Source organism: Balaenoptera musculus, chromosome 20 (genome assembly GCF_009873245.2).
Source record: "Balaenoptera musculus isolate JJ_BM4_2016_0621 chromosome 20, mBalMus1.pri.v3, whole genome shotgun sequence".
Lineage (NCBI taxonomy): Eukaryota > Metazoa > Chordata > Mammalia > Artiodactyla > Balaenopteridae > Balaenoptera > Balaenoptera musculus.
Genome location: NC_045804.1, coordinates 23,172,176 through 23,193,543, shown reverse-complemented (window position 1 = coordinate 23,193,543; position 21,368 = coordinate 23,172,176). Strand labels below are relative to the sequence as shown.

Here is a 21,368-nt window from a genome sequence, read left to right as displayed (position 1 = left end):
AGATGTCCCCCGGGGTCCCAGGGCAAGACTGGCCGTGGTGATTGAAGGGTCCTCAGGATCCACACTTGGGCCAGGTGAGATTCTCCAAGTGTTCCAGAATGAAAGGCAGATGATACTTCAGGGCTGCCTACTCGGCTGGAGGGAGGTGTCTGCCAGCACGGCAGGAGACCATCAGCACCGCACTTCTAGGAACCTTTGGTGCCCCTTGCCACTCTCAAGCCCATTGGTTTGCTCTGCCCCTAGATCCCAGCCTCAGCCTTCAGCTTGGTGACCAAGGACGGGCAGCCCGTGCGCTACGACATGGAGGTGCCAGACTCGGGCATCGACCTGCAGTGCACCCTGGCCCCTGATGGCAGCTTCGCCTGGAGCTGGAGGGTCAAGCACGGCCAGCTGGAGAACAGGCCCTAACCAGCCTTCCACCACTGGCTCCACTCGGCCAGAAGCGACCTTCCTTCTCGGTGCTCAACGCTGCTCCTGAGACACAGGCTCAGCCTGCCTGCTCCCAGGGGTCTGCCAGCCCGTGGCTCAGCGGTGGGACCAGGGGCTGGCAGCAGTCAGGTGGGGCTAGCAGAACACCTCCCAGGATCTCCCACCTGTGTCCTGCCTGAGCCCACATGAGGAGGAGGAGGAGGAAGGCAGGAGGCCTCTTCCCATGGGGAACAAAGAGGGTCTTCTCTGCCTTGGTCCTGACAAGCTGGCCTGACCCATTCGGATCAGTGACCACTTGCTGGCAGTCAGGGGAGAGTGGCTTCCGGCCCAGGTCCCAGAGAGGTGGGCGAGCCCCTCCCTCGGCTTCCAGGAGGGTATGAGCATCTAATGACCTACCCCCAGGCCCAGTACAGGACGGGGGCAGCAGGTGTGCCTACCCTTGGGTTAATGGAGGGGGCCCTCTGGCCCCCTTGGCCGGCCTTGCCTGGCCATCAGCCCCCCTTCTATCTCTAGGTGCTTTTCAGACCAGGTCAGGGAGGGAGGAATGCCTGACACTGGGGGTCTCCCTGGGAGAAAACACCACACTTCTCAGGGAGCCGCAACCCAGGCCCTGAGCTGAGCTCAGCTTCAGCCAAGGACCAGAGAAGGCGTTCAAGTGACATGGTTCTCAGTCCCTAAGCACATGCCCCTTTGCTGCTGGCCACCAGTCTTCCCCAGAGCAGCAGGCCCTGAGCCCCAACCACAGGCCCAGCACCGCCCCTGCCCAGCTGGCACTCGGCTCCCTCATCTGTAGTAGTGAAGGGTGACATGAGACCTACCTGACGGGAACGGTCTGAGGACAGAGCACGATAGACTCGAGAGAAGGCAGCAGACGCAGGCGCTACTGTTACCCAGGCCACGGCTCTCAGCATCCTCACATGAGCTTCCCGAGACACTCACTGATCCTGCTGCCCCTGGTCTCGGGGGCACTGCCAGCTGCACTTTGCACTCTGATGACCTCAAGCACTTTCATGGCTGCCCTCCAGGAGGGCAGGCCAGCGGTCCTGCATGAGCACAAGCAGGCCAGGAGATGGGGTGAAGGGACTCAGCTCTTGACCCTTCTCCATGCATGTGACCCCTCAAACCTCCTTCGGGTTTCTTTAAGGTGAGCACCCCCTACCATCACCCCAGCCCAGCCTCTTCTTTCCGGGGGAGCTGATCAGCACTCATGTAGCATTAATCAACTGTGAATTGTTGCGGGGTGAGGGGATGTCCCCTGAGATTCCATCTGGGGAGAAGCTCATCCCCACATTTTGCCATGGTGGCCTCTGCCCAGCTCTCCACATTGAGCCATGCTGCTCCCCAGGGAGAGACCCCCGGCCCCCCGTACGTGAAGAACTGCAGCCTTGGTCCTGCAGAGTTGAGACGTTAGAGAACTCCTCCTGAGCAATAAAGTTTGCAGTAATGATAAGTGTGTTTAGGCCACAGTTGTCTCCACTCAGGCCTGCCTGTGTGCTGAACCTCGCATCCTAACAGCAGCCTCCTTGTGCCTTCTTGGTGGGATCTTGTCAAGTCTTGCCCCGTAGGCAAGGACTGTTTTCAGCCCTTGAATGGGGCTGCTTTTCCCACCACTCCTCCCAGTTGGTGCTTCCAGTTCCGCCTCTGAGCTATCCATTCAGACCAGTTAGGCAAGATCCCCCACCCGGTGACAGCAGGGAAGTCAGGCAAGATCCCCCACCCGGTGACAGCAGGGAAGTCCCTGGCAGGACGCTGCCAGGCTGAGGGGAGGAGGAGGATGTTGAGGCCTCGGCACTGACCCAGCAGGGATAGGTGGGGGCAGACCACATGCCCAGAACAAAGACATGCCCCCCCTCCCCCCCACTCTTCTGTCCCTGAGGTCTGGCTTCCCAGGAACTGAACTGGGAGTGAGCCTGCGCTCCCGGCCCTTCCAGCCACCCAAGTGTCTGCAGGTGATCAGAGATGACTTTCCCAAAGTCGGTTCCCTGGTGGTGGGAGAGGACCTGTCTGAGGATGGGTGCCACCAGCACACAGGGTGCCTTATCTAATCTGGCTCTACACCCCAAAGCTGTGCCCCAGTGTGTGTGCACTGGACACATGTGCACAGCTTGGGGTAAAGGTGGCAGGTTCAGCAGGTTCTTGGAGGGTCCTGGGCGCACGGAAGGGGCAGCGGCCTTGTGCCAGTGTGCCCAGGGCAGGTGCGAAGTTCAGCCTAGCAGACCCCAGGCTTACAGGTCGCCGCCCTCCACTGCTCTGGGCCTGCTGCAGAGAGCAGAGCCGCCCCGTGTCTCCGGGAGAGGGGCTCCGGCTGCGGGGCGAGGTGGGGCAGCCCAATCCAGAAGATGCCCCCCAACCGCCAAGCCCACCCACGCGCCGGGATCGTGAGCGCTGTTCCCTGCCCGCGGGGTTCGTGGCAGGGATGTCACAGAGGCGGCGACATCACAGACGCCGGCGCCCCCGGCATCTCCACCGCCCTCCACAGCCCGCCACCAAAGAGCGCACTGGAGGCGGAGGGGCAGCAGCCACCAGCCCGCTCCCCGCCTTCCCGACGGAGCCTCGGTCAGCATGGGGGTGACAGGTGGGAGCGGGCGGGCGCGCGGCGAGGCGGGGCCGGGCGCGGAGGGAGGGCCGGGGCGGGAAAAGTGAAAGTGAGGGGCGGGGCGCCGGGGGCGGGGATCGGCCAGGGCCCCTGCCAGGCGCCTGAAAGGAAGGTCGACCCCAGCCAAAACCCTCGCGATCCCCGCGAGGATGAGGGGCGGTGCTACCCTGACCACCACACCCACCCAGCGTTGGCCCTGCGCGGTGCACAAGCGTGTGTGTACACACGTGCACACCGAGGGGTGGAGGCCGCAGACCCGGCGGGTTCTTGGAGGGCTTCAGGGTACCCAGAAAGAGCAGTGGCCCTGTGCCCAGAAACGACACATGAATTATCCCAAACTGCCGAGAACCACCCCCAAATCAAATCAAGTTGTTCCTGGTTGATGCTTGGAGCTTTTGCAGGGAAAAGCAATCTGCTTCAACAGATGTTTACTGAGCGCATCCGTTGTGCTTTGCACTCTTCTGTGTACCAACGAGCAAAGATGTTTGCCCCTCAGGGCCCTGGATCTCCCAGGTTTCTAATAATGGGGGCTCAGATCCCCCCCACCCCCGAAATGGAGGCTTTCTTCTCAGGACCTTGTCTCCCAGGAGGACATGGGCCAGCCTTCAAAACGTGCCAAGAACCAACTACCAGAGAGCAGCTTCCCCCCCCACCCGCCCCCACCCCGTCCCAAATGCCTAAGGCAAACAAATTGATGCAGACAACTTAAATCACTCCTGCAACATTTATTGCACCCCCTTCAGGACTTACTCTTTTTTTTCTTTTTCTTTTTTCTTTTTTTTTTTTCTCAGCAGAGAACAGTATTTTATTTTATAAATTTACTTATACATTTATTTATTTATTTATTTATGGCTACGTTGGATCTTCATTGCTGTGCGTGGGCTTTCAGTGAGCAGGAGCTACTCTTCTTTGGGGCGCGCGGGCTTCTCATTGCAGTGGCTTCTCTTTGTTCTGGAGCGTGGGCTCTAGATGCATGGGCTTCAGTAGTTGTGACACGCATGCTCAGTAGTTGTGGCTCCCGGGCTCAGTTGCTCCACGGCATGTGGTATCTTCCCAGACCAGGGCTCAAACCCGTGTCCCCTGCACTGGCAGGCAGATTCTCAACCACTGCACCACCAGGGAAGTCCTATTTTATTTTTTAATTGTATAGTTGATTTACAATGTCGTATTAGTTTCAGGTGTACAGCACAGTAGTTGTTATATATATATATTTTTCAGATCCTTTTCCCTTATAGGCTATTACAAAATGTTGAGTATACTTCCCTGTGCTATACAGTGAGTCCTTGTTGGTTATCTATTTTAATATATAGTAGTGTGTATATGTTATCCCTACCCCCCTGCCCCCGCTTTCCCTTTGGTAACCATAAGTTTGTTTTCCGTGCCTGTGAGTCTCTTTCTATTTTGTAAATAAGTTCGTTTGTATCTTTTATTTTTTTTAGATTCTACATATAAGTGATATCATATGATATTTGTCTTTCTTTGTCTCTCTCACTTCACTTAGTATGATAATCTCTAGGTCCATCCATGTTGCTGCAAATGGCATTATTTCAGCCTTTTTAATGGCTGAGTAATATTCCATTATGTATATATATACCACATCTTCTTTATCCATTCATCTGTCCATGGATATTTAGGTTGCTTCAATGCCTTGGCTATTGTAAATAGTGCTGCAATGAACATTGGGGTGCATGTATCTTTTTGAATTAGAGTTTTCTCCAGGTATATGCCCAGGAGTGGGATTGCAGGATCATATGGTAACTCTATTTTTAGTTTTTTAAGGAACCTCCATACTGTTCTCCATAGTGGTTGTACCAATTTACATTCCCACCAACAGTATAGGAGGGTTTCTTTTTCTACACACCCTCGCTAGCATTTATTATTTGTAAGGGCTTAGTCTTGTGCTAGGCCGAGTCTGATGAGTTAACTAAAAATTAAAATGTAGGTTGGACAGCTAGGTTTATCACTGAGATGACGACAATGGAGATTTGAGCTGTCAGGCATGAGTAGGATTTTGTCAGGAGAGAGACTTTCTGCATATCAGAAATAGCATGTGCAAAGGCACTGGGGCACAAAAGACCCTGCCATGCTCCAGGGTGTCTTGGGCTTGGGGCAAGGCAAGGAACTGGATACCAGGAGATGAAAAAAGAAGGCAGAGGTCAGACCATGCAGGATCTTTGAGGCCACCCTAGAGTCTGGACGTGAGCAGAGGCAGGGGTGATGCAGCAGGCTCACTCTGCAGTCATTGAGATGCCCAGGTTGGAGTGGGGATGGGGGTGGGGTGACATGGTTCAGTGGTCCATCTAGAGGCCTAAAGAAATTTCAGACAGCACAATGGTTAGCACCACAGGGTTTGGAGCCAGTTCGATTTGTGTTCAGGTCATGGTACTGCTCTTAAGAGCTGTGTGACTTGTGCAAGCTTCCTCATCTGTAAGAGGAGAGTCGTGGCCACCTGTGCATAGAGTGGCTCTGAGGATTGAATGTGTGCAAAGCACTCAGAACTGAGTTTTGAGGGGTAGTGAGTCCTGGGTTTGTGTTGACTTTGGTGTCGGAAGAGAAGGTCAGCAACAGCGGTGGTGGGAAGGTCAGAAGCTGGGGAAGTGAGAAGGTCACAAATGACCCAGGTCTCTAATTGGGGTGATAGGATGAAGGATGAATCAGGCAGAGAAGGTTATCGAGAGATGAGAGATTGGAAAGGAAGACAGGTCAGACATGCAGAACCGTGTTGGCCAGGCTAGAGTCTGGACACCAGGGTGTGAGGTTGAGGTCAGAAATGGGGGATAAACCACAGGGTTTGGCAGGGTGAGAGGGATAAGGAAACCATTTTTTTGCACAGACTTTTGTTGAGCATCCACGTTATGTCTGACTCTCTGTGTGGAGGATCAGAGATTCAAAGTGAGCAACCCACGCACCCGACCCACCTCTAATTGAGGGTCAGCAAGAAGCTGTGTGCTTAGATAGAAGTCCACAGGGGTGGGGTGGGGGCAATTGGACGAGGAGTCCCTAGCTCAGCACCTCGAGGTAGAGTCTGGAAGGTCTTCAGGAAGAGGTGAATCCTGAGCAACCTCACAATAGGAAACAGGGGAATTCCAGGCTTTGACAAGGAATCCGTAGTGTTTTGGACAAGGTGAAGTTGAGGCCCCCCTGAGGGAGAAATGTGTAATCAGTGATTGCAGTTTGAGTCTAGAACTCAGGAGAAGTGAGAGTAAGAAATAGAGATTGGAGGGTCTCCTGCGGTCACAGCCACAGGCTTGAAAGCTCCAAGGGGGCAGAGACTGTGTATGTTCATCACTATCTCCTCCTCCCCTAGCACAGTGCCTGGCCAGTAGCTGGGGCTCAACATTTTCTTTTAACTTTATCAGAGAAATATATGCATGTGGTTAAATAGCACTGAAGAGCTTATTCAGTGATGAGAAACAAGAATCCCCTATACCACACACCCCCAGCCTCACTCCTCAGAGCAACTACTCTTGTTTCATGTGAACAGTTTTTCTGCCTAGTTCCCTTCTTATCTCTCTACAAGCTCACAGGCTTTTTCTTGGTTTATCAGCTCTAGACATCACCACTTTCTTGCTCTAATGGCACCACCCTCCCCTATCCTCCCAACTTCAATTGTTTTTAGATATGCTGATAACCTTTGTAAATTTAATATACTTATATCTTTATTTTTTTTATCAACTTTAGAGAATATCTTTTGACACCACACATAGTAAGATGAAGTTTTTAGTGACCCTACCTTTCCCTTCAGCTTTCCTCCCTGCCTTACACCTCCCAAAGCCTCTAACCTGTATTTTTTTTTTAATATCAAGGTTGGTAACATTCATATTGTCCCATAACCATAATTATGTTTTCCAGATTTTGTTTATATATTGATTCTAAAAGTTGAAAGTTAATAAACAGGATTTACCTTATTGTGACTACATAACAACTGTTCACTGCAGGACCAGAAAAGGTAACACAACTACCTTTTCTTTCTCATGCAGCTTTTTGTTTTTCCTGGAGTTTTTAGTGGCCTTTTCCTTGTACTCTTTGCTTTTATTATAGTCTTTGTTTTCTTCAACCTCTACATCTAGCCAACTACCTTGTCAGGTCTTCTTTATTTCAGAGACCTACTGCCCAGGATCCTCTATTCTCCTGCACCAATGTGTACTGGTTGTAGGCCTCTATACAGTTAACATCTGGGACTTAGCTTCTTTCCGGGGATGGACACACTATTTCATTTCTGACTCTCTTGTTTTACACCTTTATTTTGCTTTAGCACAGCCTCAAATAACTTCCCAAAAAAAAAAAAAAAAAAAAAAAAAGAGGAGGTAAATTTTCTGAGTTTTCCATGACTGAAATGATAGTTGGGCTGGATATAAAATTCTAGGTTAAAAACCATTTTCCTCAGAAATTTTAAAGACAACCTTTGTTGCTAACTCTGCTGCCAATATGATTCTCCTCCCCTTGTAGGTGACTTGTTTTTCCACTTAGAAACAATGAGGAATCCTTTGTTCTTGGTGCAATGAACTTTTACAGCAAAGATCTTTTGACATCTGTAGTGCTGGGCATTCAGTGAACCCTTTTAAGCCAATGACATCCTTCAGCTCAGGGAAATATTGATTTCTCTTTTCTTCTCCATGTTCTCCATTCTTTCTGAATCCCCTTTCTATAACCCAGAATTAGATTTCCTTTTAACTTTATTTTATTTATTTATTTTTGGCTGCATTGGGTCTTCATTGCTGCGCGTGGGCTTTCTCTAGGTGCGATGAGTGGGGGGCTGCTCTTCGTTGCGGTGTGTGGGCTTCTCATTGCAGTGGCTTCTCTTGTTGCGGAGAACAGGCTCTAGGCACGTGGGCTTCAGTAGTTGTGGCTCGCGGGCTCTAGAGCGCAGGCTCAGTAGTTGTGGCACACAGGCTTAGTTGCTCTGCGGCATGTGGGATCTTCCCGGACCAGGGCTCAAGCCCATGTCCCCTGCATTGGCAGGCAGATTCCTAACCACTGTGCCACCAGGGAAGCCCTAGATTTCCTTTTGATCCTTTTCTCTCACATTGTCTTGATATTTTGGTTCTACTTTCTAGAAATATTCTCTGTATTTTATTTTCCAATTCTATTTGCCAAAAAGCTCTTTCTTTTCTTAATTCTTTTAAAATAGTATCCTGTTCTTGTTTTCTGGATGCAATATATTGTTGAATATCTTCATTTCTGAATCTCTGAAGATGATTAGAGTTTTTAAGTTTCCTCAAGTTTCTCAAATTACCTCTGGTACTCTGGAGTGCTTTTTTCTCTTGGTCTGTCACTCCTATGTTAGCAGTTTTCTCAAATGCCTGGTAATGCTTGGTTGTTCATGTGTAATAGTGAAATCATAAAAAACTGTTTGGGAACCTATGACTTCAGGAGCGTATTGCCTGGCAGATGTCACTTTAGGGTGACCAGACAGGAATCAGACATATCTCTGGCTGGTTCAAGAAGACCAACAAAATTGATAAATCTCCAGCCAAAATGAACAAGAAAAAAAGAAAGACAAAAATTACTAGCATGAGGAATGAAAGAGGTGACATCACTACAGATTCTGTAGATATGAAAAAGATAACAAGGGAATATTAGGAACAAATTGTGCCAATAAATTTGACAACTTAGGTGAAATGGATAAATTCCTTTAAAAAAAATTATACACTCCAAAAGCTGACTCAAGAAAAATAGATATTCTGGGGATGGATAGTGTTGGTTGCACAACAGTGTGAATGTACTTAATGCCACTGAACTGTATACTTAAAAATAGTTTTAAAAGGGCAATTTATGTTATATATATTTTACCACAATAAAAAAGAAGAAATAGATATGCTAAATAGCCCTGTATCTATTTTTGAAAGTTGAATTTGTAATTAAAAATCTTCACACAAGGAAAGTCCAGGCCCAGGTCCACAAGCTTCATTTGTGATTTCTACCAAACATAAGAAGAAATAATATCAATTTTACACAAACTGTTTCAGAAAATTGAAGAGGGGTTACTTCTCAACTCATTCTATGAGGCCAGCATATCAAAACCTAACAAAGGGGCTTCCCTGGTGGCGCAGCGGTTGAGAATCCGCCTGCCAATGCAGGGGACACAGGTTCGAGCCCTGGTCTGGGAAGATCCCACATGCCGCGGAGCGACTGGGCCCGTGAGCCACAACTACTGAGCCTGCACGTCTGGAGCCTGTGCTCCGCAACAAGAGAGGCCGCGATGGTGAGAGGCCCGCGCACCGCGATGAAGAGTGGCCCCCACTTGCCACAACTAGAGAAAGCCCTAGCACAGAAACGAAGACCCAACATAGCAATCAATCAATCAATCAATCAATTAATCAATAAAATAAATCTAAAAAAAAAAAAAAACCTAACAAAGACATAATAAGAAAAGAAAATTACACACCAATATACCTCGTGAACGTGTATGTGAAAATCCTTTTTGAAAGTTAGCAAATCAAATTCAACGATGTATAAAAAGATAGTACATCATGATCAAATGAGATTTATCCCAGGAATGCAAGATTGAGTTAACATCTAAAAAAATCAATTTAGGGCTTCCCTGGTGGCACAGTGGTTAGGAATCCACCTGCCAATGCAGGGGACATGGGTTCAAGCCCTGGTCTGGGAAGACCCCACATGCCACGGAACAACTAAGCCCATGCGCCACAACTACTGAGCCCACGTGCCACAACTACTGAAGCCCACAAGCCTAGAGCCTGTGCTCCGCAACAAGAGAAGCCACCGCAATGAGAAGCCCACGCACCACAACAAAGATTAGCCCCCACTCACCACAACTAGAGAAAGCCCGCGTGCGGCAATGAAGACCCAACGCAGCCATAAATAAATAAAAAAATAAATTTTTTTAAAAAATCAATTTATTTCACCATAAAAAAATTATAAAAGAATTATTAACAGAATAATATGTAACATATGTTAACATAATATATGCTATATATAACTTACATAATATATTAACAGAATATAAAAGAAAAACCATATGATAATCTCAATAAATTCAGAAAAAGCATCAGATAAAATCCAACATCCCTTCCTATTTAAAAATTAAGTAAACTAGGAATAGAAGGGAACTTCCTCAACCTGACAAAGGGCATCTATGAGAAAAATTATAACATTATACCTCGTGGTGAAATACTGAATGCTTTCCCCCTAAGCTCAGGAGCAAAGCAAGGATGTCCACTCTCAATTCTCTTCAACATTTTACTGGAGATTATTCTCAGTGCAATAAGGCAAGAAAAGAAAATTAGAGACATCCAAGTTGGGAACGAAGAAGTAAGACTGTGTTGAGTCACGAACATTATTGTTTACATAGAAAACCCTATGGAGGGCTTCCCTGGTGGTACAGTGGTTAAGAATCCACCCGCCAATTCAGGAGACACGGGTTTGAGCCCTGGTCCAGAAAGATCCCACATGCCACGGAGCAACTAAGCCCGTGCGCCACAACTACTGAGCCTGTGCTCTAGAGCCCGCGAACCACAGCTACTAAGCCCTCATGTCACAACTACTGAAGCCCCACGCCTAGAGCCCGTGCTCAGCAACAAGAGAAGCCCGCACACCGCAATGAAGAGTAGCCCCCGCTCACCACAACCAGAGAAATGCCAGGCGCAGCAACGAGGACACAACACAGCCAAAAATAAATAAATAAAATAAATAAAAATTAAAAAAAAAAAAAAGAAAACCCTATGGAATCTAAAAAAAGTTACTAGAACTAATAAGATTTTACGATGGTACGATGGTTACAGGATACAAGATCAATACATTTCTATATAATAGCAACCCACAATTGGAAATTGAAATGATTTCATGCACTACAGAATGTCACTTGAATCCCTAATAGAACATCCCCAAGTTGGGTACAGAGGCCCCAAGTTGAATCAACCTCAGACTTTTGCTTCCATCCCCCAGTGCTGCAATGAGGTTTACACCATAATAATTTCTCCCCTTCTATCCATATTCAGTTGCTGTTTATGGAAGGGTTAAGGCTGCAGGTGTTGATTAAATTTCCCAGGGAAACTTTGTAAAGCAAGCAAAAGAAGGCTCTGAGGTCAGAAGCCTGAGGAATAGCAGCACTTGGGGCAGGTAGAATTGCAGAGGAAAAGAGACGTGGGGAGAAAGCCAAGGGATGGTCGAAGGAAGCATGGTGGCCAAGGAGGTGATGGGTTCTGAAGAGACCACTGAGCCCACCACTGTGAGCCTGTCCCTGGTGTACTCTTAGCCCAGCACTCTGGATCCCAGGCCCAGGCTGAACATGGAGGAAGCCAAATCCCAGGAACAGCACCAGCCATGCAAGGACACTCTCCAGCACACTCTAATCCTTCTGGTCTAATCCTGGGAGCAATTCTTCTCAGCCAGAGCCAAGGCTGTCACTTCCTGCCACACTCCAGGCTCGTAGGGACCCAGCTTGCCCATTGCCATGATGGCCCCACCATCAACTTCTATCCAGTACGCTGGGGAGCAGAGAACGGGACAGCCTGGTGGCCCCTATCCCCAAAAGATGAAAAAGAAGCTTCTGCAATAAAAGATACAAGCTTACAGGAAGGGGACTGGGGCTCCCTCCCCAAGGGAGTCAGTCTCTCCTGCAGAGGATGATTGGAGCTCATAAATAACCAGATGGGTGTCAGCATCACCTCAAACCAAGCACCTGGGGTGAGAACTCTGGCCCAGAGTTGGAGATAGATGACCCAAGGGTGTGATGGTGTGAGAAGCCAGGGGAAGAGAGGACAGATTTCAGGGCAGGAGAGGCCAGGGTTAGAGTGAGTGGCAAATCTGAAGCCTGGCCAGAGAGAGTGGAGAAAGGGGGCAGAGGGGGCAGGAATGGAGAAAGGTGAAGTTCATCTGGGGTGTGATGGGGAACCCCACACAGAGTTAGGCTCCAGGGTAGGACGGCATGTGGGACAGGGGAGTAAAGAGTTTCTTGAGTGAAATCTGCATTCAGGTCCTGACTTCCTGAATGATCAGCTGAGGGACTTTGGGCAAATGAACGTCTTCTCATTTTTTGTGTTGAATCAATGAGCTAAAGCATATAAAGTGCGCCACACAATACCTGGGCTAGAAGCCCTCAATGAACGGAAGTGACCACTGTTAGTATTCGCCCTAATGGAGGACAGTGATGGATCACGGAAGGTGGAGGGAGCAGACGTGGAGGATAGGGCTGGTGACCCTGGCAAGGGAGGGGGAGGAGACGAGGGGCAGGATGGGCGAGGGGATGGCACATGGGCTTAGGTGAGGGACAGGGAGGGAGGGGGTAGCTGGAGCAGAGCCACCAGCCCGGGCTCCAGAACCCCTCAGGGACTGTCCCCGCCCTCACCTCCTTCTCCCTGCCAGGTGCCAATGGATTTCCCTGCTGTGACAAGGAGTCGGTGGACGTTGTCGATACACAGTGAGAACTAGTCCCCCCATCATCGTAGGACCTCTCCCCAACCCTCCAAGATCACCAACCCTCACTGGCTGCCATGGCTGTGAAGTTTTCATGTGTACCCACCCAGGATCTCCCTCTATCTTGCCCGTTTCCAAAATCTCCCCAAGGGCAGTATCCAGGCCAAAAGGCAGCAGGGGCTGGGCGTACTATTCTCCTCTGCTTCTGCCCCCAGCCCCTGACGTTGGAGGAGGACTGAGGGGTGGTGGGGCACACCCAAGACATGGATGGGACCTGACCCCTTAGAGCTGCATTTCTCTGAGGACAGAGCTGTCCAAGGGAAGGGTGGGCAGTTGCCTAAAGACAGAGAGGGGTCACAGTGGCTGAGCGCTGAGGGCAACGGCCAAGATGACAGCAAAATACCAACAAGAACCAAGGCCACCCTCCATATACACCCCTGCATTTCAGATCTGCCAAGCTGAGAGGGGGCAGGTCCCGGAGAGGGCGTTGCTCTGGGCTTTTCCCTCTGTGGGGAGCCGCTTTCAAGGGCGCTGGCTCACTGGAATTCTGGATTAAAATGAAGATTCCTGGGCCTCACCTCCAACCAACTGTATCCCTCTTTGCGGGTGGTGGGGGGCAACTTGGCCAGCTCTCTAGGCGCTTCCTGAACTCACTGAAGTTTGAGAATGAGTCTGGAATTCTTGGTGGGAGTGGGCACAGACAGGGGAGTGAGCTGAGGGCATCTTGCCAGCTCGTGTACAAGGCAGGGGGCCTTAAGGGCTCCAGACACCGTCCCCTGAAGCCACCCCATGGAGCCCTGTCACCCACTCTGTCTCCTTCTGTCTTAGGGGTGGCATAAACCAAAACCAGTTCCAACCAATACAAGAGGAAGATGACATGGAGGTAATAATGGGCAGCATCACATCTTATGGGGAGGTGGGAGTCCAGGGGCAGGGCTCTTTGGGGCCCGTCTTCTCTAAAGCCCGACCAGCCCCTACCCTGGACAATTCTGGGACCCTAGCACCAGGCCAGTGTCGGCACGAGCGCGCACACCCGCCCTCACCAGCTGCCCACACCGCCTCCCTGCCCTAGGCAGGTCACTTGGAAGAGGCAAGTGTGGGAAAGGAAGTGAGAAGAAGCACGAGGGGGGCAGGGCAGGGAATGGGTGACGGGGAGGACTTTGGGGGGCAGGCGCCTCCTCAGCTTTCTGTTGAAACCTTTCAGCTGGAGAAAGAATTGCTAGAGCTGGAGCCCCCAGACAAAGAAGTCCTGTGCCTAGACCCAGAACTGGAGCCGGAACGGAAGCCCAAGCCTTTCCCGCAGCCAGAGATGCGCCCGCTTCTCATGCTCAAGCCCGAGGCCAAGCTGGACACAGAGCCCAAGCTGAAGGTGGTTAACTTGGAACCCTTCAGTGAAGACCCTGAGCCACAGGGGCATAAGACAGAGTCACTCCACCCCTACATGGAAGGGCTAACGCAGCAGGACATCAGCCGATGGAGTATGAGGTCAAACTCCAGCTACCTGAGTACCACAGAGGAGGACCCGGTGTCCACCGACCACCGCTCCCTCTGTGTGCAGACCTCCAAACACCTCTTCTGGGCAGACAAGTTCGTCCAGGCCTCAGAACACAGCCTGCAACAGGCTAACAGCATGCAGCCCATCAAGGAGAGCACAAAAGAGACCGCCTGCCACCCAGACCAGCCGTCGGCCCCCAAGGACACTGTGTGCTCCAAGAAGCAGAGCCAGGCCCCCAGTGCCCAGCCAGCTCTTTCAGACAAAGTCTCCCAGCAGCCTCCAAGCCCCCAGCCGTCCCCCTCCCCACAAACCATCAGCCTGGCAGAGCTGATCAACGTCACATCTTCCCTGGCCATGGCCTCCTCCAGCAGGATGGACTTGCCCAATTTGGGGCATGTGATCAAAGCCCCACTCCAGATGGCCATGACGCCTTCCACAGAGCCCACTGTGGATCACACTGCCCAGCCCACCGTGGAAGAGCCAGAGCAGGAAAACCTCACTAAGGATGTGCTAGAGAAGCCACCAGAGGAACCACTAAAAGCCAGGGAGCTGCAGGATGCTTCAAAGCAGGAAGACAAGCACTTCCCTCACCCTTACCTTGACTTCAGCAAGCCAGGGTTCAAGAGGGCCACCATTGAAGGGGAAGTGAAGTTTCTCCAGCCCCCAAACATGTCCCCTCAGCCGCAAGGAGCTGGGAAAGAGTAAGTGAGGCTGGCCCAAAGCTCCCCCAGGAGGGGGCTGTGTTATGATGTGCAGGTGGCCCCATTCCTCACACAGCCAGGTGGGGGTGGGGACAGTGGAATGAGGGACTGGCTGGGGGATGGGTGGGCTGTGATGTCTCAACCTCAGTGACCTCATAAAGGCTGCTGGAAACAAGGTTACGGTGGGCTGAGGCGCAGTGCCAAGGCCAGGGCTGGAGGCCTGGGAACCATGGAGGGTAAGCGCTCCAGGGCAGGGGCAAGGACCTGGGTTCAAAGAGGGAACTAGAATGTCGTCCTAGCGTCAGGAGGCTTCTCACCCAGAGTATAGACAGCCTCACCCTCACTGGAAATGCTCAGGCTAGTGTCTTCCCTACTGAGAACCCGATGGCCCCAGCCCTGGGCCCAGGACACCTCCATCAAGCCAGGAATGAGGAAACAGGGCTCCCCAGCACCCCGTGCTTCCTGGTGTTGAATGAACACAACAGAACACCAGCCGCCCATCAGCTTGGCAGGAAGAGGCCCTCTTAGCCCCAGGGCCTTCCTCGGAGAGGCCTCTGGGCTCACCCCTCTCTTTTGACCTTCCCACCAAAGCCCAAGTGACACTCTCTCTTTTGCATTGCAGTTCGGGAGGGAGTCCATTATTGCTGAAAATCCATTTTAAGCTGTCGTCCCCCACTTCCCCAGAGAAGACTAGACAACACCAGTAAAGCCTCCATTGCTGGCCCCCGGCTCAGACTTTTTCCGCAAATGCTCCTGGACCAGTGAACTCCTCTGGCTGCGGCATCCTGGTCTCGATTTTTTTAGGGATGCCACCCCCACTGTAGCTACCCCAGCAGCCCCTGCCCTCTGAGGGCTCTGCCAGCCCTGTTTTGTGCCTGCTCACTCCCCATGGCTGGTCCCACTTCCCCTGCACCTAGCCGGACCTCCCAGCCAGCAGCAGACTCATGACTAGGGCAGGCCTCAGTGGTGCCCTTTCTGGGGCTTCTGTTTCTTAGATGTAAAAGGGGGCATGTTGGGATCGCCTGAGGCGAGAGCCTGCTGGGGGTGGGGCTGGGCAGGTGAGAAGTCTTCTGGAAGGAGTTCTTCCTGCTTCTCTCCATGGGGAAGGCCTGGCATGGGAAAGGGGTGGTGTCCAGGGCTTGAAGGAGGGCAAGAATGAAGCTAAAGGATTGGTCCTCCAGGGGCCACCGCCTTGAGTCCGAGGTACCTCTAGTGTAGGGGAGAGCCCATGTGTAATGATGCACTTCTGCATGCAACCCAGACACACACACACACACACACACACACACACACACACACACACACACACCAGCAGCTGACCAGCATGTTACACATACAGATAGTCACATGACATAACCACATGCAGACCGAGGAAGTATGTTCCACACATGCCATGCACACAGGCACACACAAACACAGTACCTGTGACCCAAACACATGCACACAAACGCACAAGCCTCCCCACGGTGGGGGAGGACAGGCAATGTGGCGAAGCTTCTGGAAGAGGAGATGGCAGCAAAGGAGGGAAGAGAACTTGGAGTGCGGGGATGCACATGGGCAGGAAGAGGGAAGTTGGGGAGGAAGAGAAGGGGAGGCAGCACCGAGGCTTGGGACCTGGTGAGCCTTGAGACCTACTCTGGGCCAAGGCTCCCCGTGCAGTGAAAGCTCCACCTTGCAGATCCTCAGAATCCTGCCCTGCCTTGAGACGGGGCTGAGGAGGCAGGTGCCCAGGGCCTGGGAGAATGGGATTAGGAAGGGGTGAGCAGTTAAGAATGGGCCAGGGCCAGAGAAGGGGGCAGGAGGCTGGAAAGAAGGATGAAGAAGAGATCCAGAGGTGAGTGTCTGGGGAGGAGCTGGGCCAGAACGGTCATCTGGCTGTTGGGATGCCTCTTCCCAGAGTATTTTGTTAATGTGGTTTGTGGGTTTGCATCATCTGGAGGAAGGGCTTCTTCCCTCCCGGGGGTCCTGGGGTAAGGTGGGCCACAGCCCCAACTTGGCTAGATCCCACCCTCCCACGCCTTGACTTGGGGCCTCTGGGGCCTGCTTCTCCCCTGGGTCTCAGCCATCCTGTTAGCTTCCAAGTGGAGTCACAAATGTACATGCCTTAAGGGAGGCAGAAATGCAAAAGACGAAAACTGCAGGTACCCCAGCAGAGAGGAGCAGGCCAGTGGTGAGGGAGAAGGGCACCCCTGCCAAAAGTTGTTAAGATCCACCCCAAAGCCAGCCTGGGGACTGCGGACCTGGGACATTGGACCAGCCTCCGAGCCTGTGACTGCCTTTCAGGCAGCAGAGGATGGAAGACCAAGATATCACCATCGGCAAAGAGAACGTCCAGGTGACGAGGGCAGGGGGAAGGTCCGCCACTCCTCCAAACTACTGCCCCAGGAATCCCCCAGGGAGAGGACTTTGGGTGCAGGCTGGCGGGGGCGGGGCAGGTCCTGGGAGGGGAAGCTGTGCACCCACAGGTCTGGTCTCAGGTCCCCTGGAGTCTGAGCACTCAAGTGGGCTGGGCCCCTCGGTCCTGTCTTCTTCCCGCCTCCAAGGTCTCCACAGAAGCCTCAAAGACTGCTCGCACGAGACCCAGGAGAGGAGCAGGCCGGGAGGACGCAGGGGAGGAGGCCGCAGCAGCGCGTACCCTGCTGACCCAGACAGAAGCAGCAGCGGCCACAGCCACGGGCTGAGCAGCCCTCCCAGGACGCGAGGGAGTTCAAGGGCCTTGCAGCCACCCGTATAGTACAGACAGGCCCAAGCGCTGGGTCTGAGAAGTGAGGGCAGGGACTGAGGCCAGGCCTGGGGTGCTGGGTTTGGGGAAAGGCCTGCCTGGCCCTGGCATCTCTCTGCAGCAGGTACAAAAGCCTTTCCAGCTTCCTTCCCGCGAGGCGGCTTTGCAGACAAGAACTTGCTACCCCTGACACCCGGGCAACTGGCAGGTGAGGGCCTCAGGGCTGGGAGCAGGGAGGAAAACTAGGGGGTGCTCCGAGCAGAATACAATGGAGTTGCCTGCCCAGAGGCTGGGGACACAGTGAGAAGCCAGTGATTGTGTTGTAACCTCTCCATGCCAGCCTAATTTGCTCATCTCTGCAATCCCAGGGCTTGTTGCTCTGTGTGTGTGTGTGTGTGTGTGTGTGTGTGTGTGTGTGTGTGAGTGAAGGGGAAGGAGGGATGGGATTGGTGGATAGCAAGGTATTTGGATGGTGGATGGACGGATGGTGGATGGATGAACAGGATGAAAGGAAGAAGGGAAACTGGGAGAAAGGATGGAAAAAAAGAATCTGAGGTCCCTGCCCCGCTGGGGTTTGGAGCTGTGGGAGTAGGGATGGAAGGAATCATTTCCACATTTGGGGGCCCCAATGTCCCTGCAAAGATCATGCCCTGATACTGGTAGGGGCCCCTCGAAGCAGAATCATTCTATTCATCATCAATAATTTTCAGTGCCTACTACAAGCCAGGTGCCAGCAGGGCTCCTGGAGCCTCTGGGCATCGTAGCTCCAGAGCCAGACTGCCCGAGTCCAAAGCCCAGCATTGCCCCTACTGGTGGTGTGGCCTTGGACATGAGTTATTTTGTTGTTTGTTTTTGTTGTTGTTGTTGTTGTTTGGGGTTTTTTTCCATAGGATCGCTAGAATGATTTAATATTTATAGATCCTTAGAATTGCAACAGATATACAGTAACATAGGGGTTAGCAAGCTACAAGTCTTGGACCAGGTCCAGCATTTGGCCTCTTTTTGTACTTCCTGTGAACTGAGAATGGTCATTACATTTTTTTTATGTTACATATATTTTATCTATTTTTTTAACATCTTTATTGGAGTATAATTGCTTTACAATGTTGTGTTCGTTTCTGCTGTACAACAAAGTTAATCAGCTATACGTACACATAAAAAATATGGAACGGGGCTTCCCTGGTGGCGCAGTGGTTGGGAATCTGCCTGCCAATGCAGGGGACACGGGTTCGTGCCCTGGTCTGGGAAGATCCCACATGCCGCGGAGCGGCTGGGCCCGTGAGCCGCAGTTGCTGAGCCTGCGCGTCTGGAGCCTGTGCTCCACAACAAGTGAGGCCGCGACGGTGAGAGGCCCACGCACCGCGATGAAGAGTGGCCCCCGCTTGCCGCAACTAGAGAAAGCCCTCGCACAGAAACGAAGATCCAACACAGCCATAAATAAATAAAAAAAAAAAATTAAAAAAAAAAATATATGGAACGCTTCGTGAATTTGCGTGTCATCCTTGCACAGGGGCCATGCTAATCTTCTCTGTATCATTCCAATTTTAGTGTATGTGCTGTCGAAGCAAGCATGTTGTCGTTTTTAAAATATTTATTTATTTATTTGGCTGCACCGGGTCTTAGTCGCGGCACGCGGGATCTTCGTTGCCACGTGAGGGAATCTTCACTGCAGCATGCGGGATCTTTAGTTGCTGCACGCAGGATCTAGTTCCCTGACCAGGGATTGAACCTGGGCCCTGAGTTCAGTTTCTGGACATGAGAATTGAACGGACACTTAACAAGTGCCAAAACACAGCAGCCACTGTTCTCCATTAAGTTATAATGCACGGGGGGTTGGTGAACCCAAGTCCTCAGTCCCATCTGAGCTAGAGTGGGTGAATCTCAGGGTTCCTGTGCCTGTGGTTCACCTTGCACACCTGCTCCCCTCCCCACCCTCAGCGTTCCAGGATGTCTTCAAACTGTTCAGCTCCAGCCCGACAGGCACCATGGACATGCGCAGCAGAAAGCTGCCCAGTGCCATGTGGGTGTCCAGCTGAGCCCGCAGGAGATGTGTGAGGTTCTGCAGCAGGCAGACTTGGATGGTGGGTGACCCTGTCCCTGCCCTCCTCTCCTCTCCCACCTCTAGCCCTGAAGAACGCCTCCCTTGCCCACAAAATCCTGGGCCTGGTCCTATTCTAAAGTCCCCTCTTCCAGGAAGCCTGCCCTGAACAACACACCTATCCCGGAGCCCCTAAACATTCCTGCTGTGATAATCATCCTGACTTGGGGCTCCCAAGGGCAAGGGCTATTTCTCCCCCACTCAACCTGGGACAACGCTTGGCCAGAGGCAGGACTGGATGCTCTATGCCTCGAACTGCTGGCAAGCCCCTAACGCATATGCAGAGTAGGGCTTTGGCAGGGGGTAGGCACCTACAGCCCCCCTCCTTTCTCTCTTCCCAGGTGATGGAACCGTAAGCTTCAAAGACTTCCTGGGTGTCCTCACTGACAGCCACCGACTAGCTCAGTGCTTGGGTGAGGGGCAAGGCTGGTGGGGCAGGAGTGGATCTGGCCAGGGAGAGGCTCTTCCTTACCTGCCCCCATGTTCTCTGCCCCTAGGCAAGGTGAGGAACAGCCGGGTCTGTGGTCCCCAGGGCTTGCAAACCCTGTTCTTAGAGATGCTGTTCAAGTTGATGAGTCTGGGCTTTGTGCCCTTCAAGTCGGTACAGGAGGTGATGAGGTGGGCACAACTGGACCCAGCTTCAGGGCCCAAGATGGGGGGAGCAGACTCTGCCCCTGCAGGAGTCCCCAGATGTCCCTGCCCCAGAGACGGGAGCCCTGAATTCTGGGTCAGTTTCCTGGGCCCCAACTTGCCCCCCAGACCAAAGTGGCTTTCTGTCCTGCTTTGGTTTCCCCACCGGTGAGATGGAGAGGACTGGGGGAGGCGGTGTCTGAGGCGGCTACCCACTTTCCTCCTTCAAGCTACTACTACAAGAAGCAGCGGTCTCTGCGGCCGAACTCGAACTGGAAGGGCGGGTCCGGCGGCCACGGCCGCACCTCGCGCTCTCAGGCGGGCCTCGCGATCTTCTGCCAGGCCGCGCACCTTAGCGGCCTTTCCAGTGCCGAGTTGGCGTGCTCGCTGCACGGACTGCACAAAGCGGGTGCGCCCCGGGCTGGGCGGGGACCTGCGGGACTGGGGACTCTCTCTCAGGACCCGCTCTCAGAACTGGCCGTTCCTTTTCCTCCTACCGGCTTCCTCGCTCCAGGTGCGCGCAGCGCCTACTCCCAGATACCTAACCTGAACGGGCGGACGCAGTCAGAATTCCACACGCGGAACCGAACCCCGCGCCCAGACGTCCGACTTCCCAAGTCCTACCAGCCCAGCCAACCCAAGCGCCGGCCCAACCGTGGGCGGCTCAGCCAAGGTGAAAGTCTAAAGAGGCAGGGCCAGCGGGTGGGGCCGGGTCATGCAGATAAGGGGCGGGCCATGTGAGGGGTGGGGCGGGACCGAGAGCATAGGGGCGGGGCAGACGGACCGGGGGCGGGGCAGACAGACGGGGAGGGGAGGGGCAGGCGAAGAGTGGAAGAAGAACTCCAAGAAGTTGGGACCTGACTGGCGGAGATGCAATAAATCACTCAAGGGCGCGACTAAGGATACGGCGGGGCGTAAGAAAACGAGGCCGGGGACCCAGGTAGGAGGGGGGACTGACGGAAATGGGGCGGGGCCGGCAGAAAGGTGGACTGAGGTGGAGCTAACCCTGCGTCTCTAACCCGAGCAGCAGGCTTGATCGTCTGCACGCCTCCTCCGCGCTTCCGCAGGGTTCGTGGGCCAGACGCTAGGGTATACGCGCCCTTCGAAGCTGGCTCCCTCCCCACCAACTCTAGTGCAGAAGCAGCCCTTCTCCTTTCCAGCCTGTTTGCAGAGACCTGCTATGAAGAACTTGTACAAGTAAAGCGTTTGCTGAGCGAAAACAGGTTGCGCTTGGTGGGGGCGGGCACGGAGCGGGACGCGGATCTTTTGCAAACGTCTTTATTAATCTTGTATAAAAATAAGGTCCACGGGGGGTGCCC

General features: G+C 52.6%; 3 protein-coding genes and 1 non-coding gene across 5 annotated transcripts in view; 3 read left to right on the top strand and 1 right to left on the bottom strand.

The window, feature by feature from the left end:
* Positions 1 to 1,980, top strand: part of MAP3K14 (mitogen-activated protein kinase kinase kinase 14) — a 42,671-nt gene extending 40,691 nt beyond the window's left edge. The window contains exon 14 of one of the 2 annotated variants that reach the window (XM_036837632.1): positions 244 to 1,980. In XM_036837632.1, coding sequence (XP_036693527.1) covers positions 244 to 408 — 165 coding nt within the window. In that variant the 3' untranslated portion in view covers positions 409 to 1,980. The remainder of the gene's footprint in view (positions 1 to 243) is intronic. The other variant, XM_036837631.1, reaches the window with a different exon arrangement.
* On the top strand, positions 1,727 to 15,331 carry SPATA32 (spermatogenesis associated 32). Its single transcript, XM_036836746.1, is given in 8 exon segments — positions 1,727 to 1,835; positions 2,320 to 2,443; positions 2,695 to 2,978; positions 2,981 to 3,004; positions 12,353 to 12,407; positions 13,232 to 13,286; positions 13,608 to 14,599; positions 15,222 to 15,331. Coding segments are annotated over 8 exon segments (1,728 nt in total). The 3' UTR covers positions 15,307 to 15,331.
* A 1,040-nt stretch (positions 15,332 to 16,371) lies between these two features.
* On the top strand, positions 16,372 to 21,250 carry LOC118886682 (EF-hand calcium-binding domain-containing protein 3-like). The gene is given in 10 exon segments (XM_036836745.1): positions 16,372 to 16,433; positions 16,883 to 16,934; positions 17,388 to 17,529; positions 19,260 to 19,319; positions 19,322 to 19,402; positions 19,761 to 19,832; positions 19,917 to 20,037; positions 20,280 to 20,458; positions 20,564 to 20,722; positions 21,117 to 21,250. Coding segments are annotated over 10 exon segments (1,062 nt in total).
* LOC118887620 lies at positions 18,787 to 18,893 on the bottom strand. The gene has a single exon (XR_005018094.1). It is a non-coding gene; the product is annotated as a U6 spliceosomal RNA (small nuclear RNA).
* Positions 21,251 to 21,368: the final 118 nt, after the last annotated feature.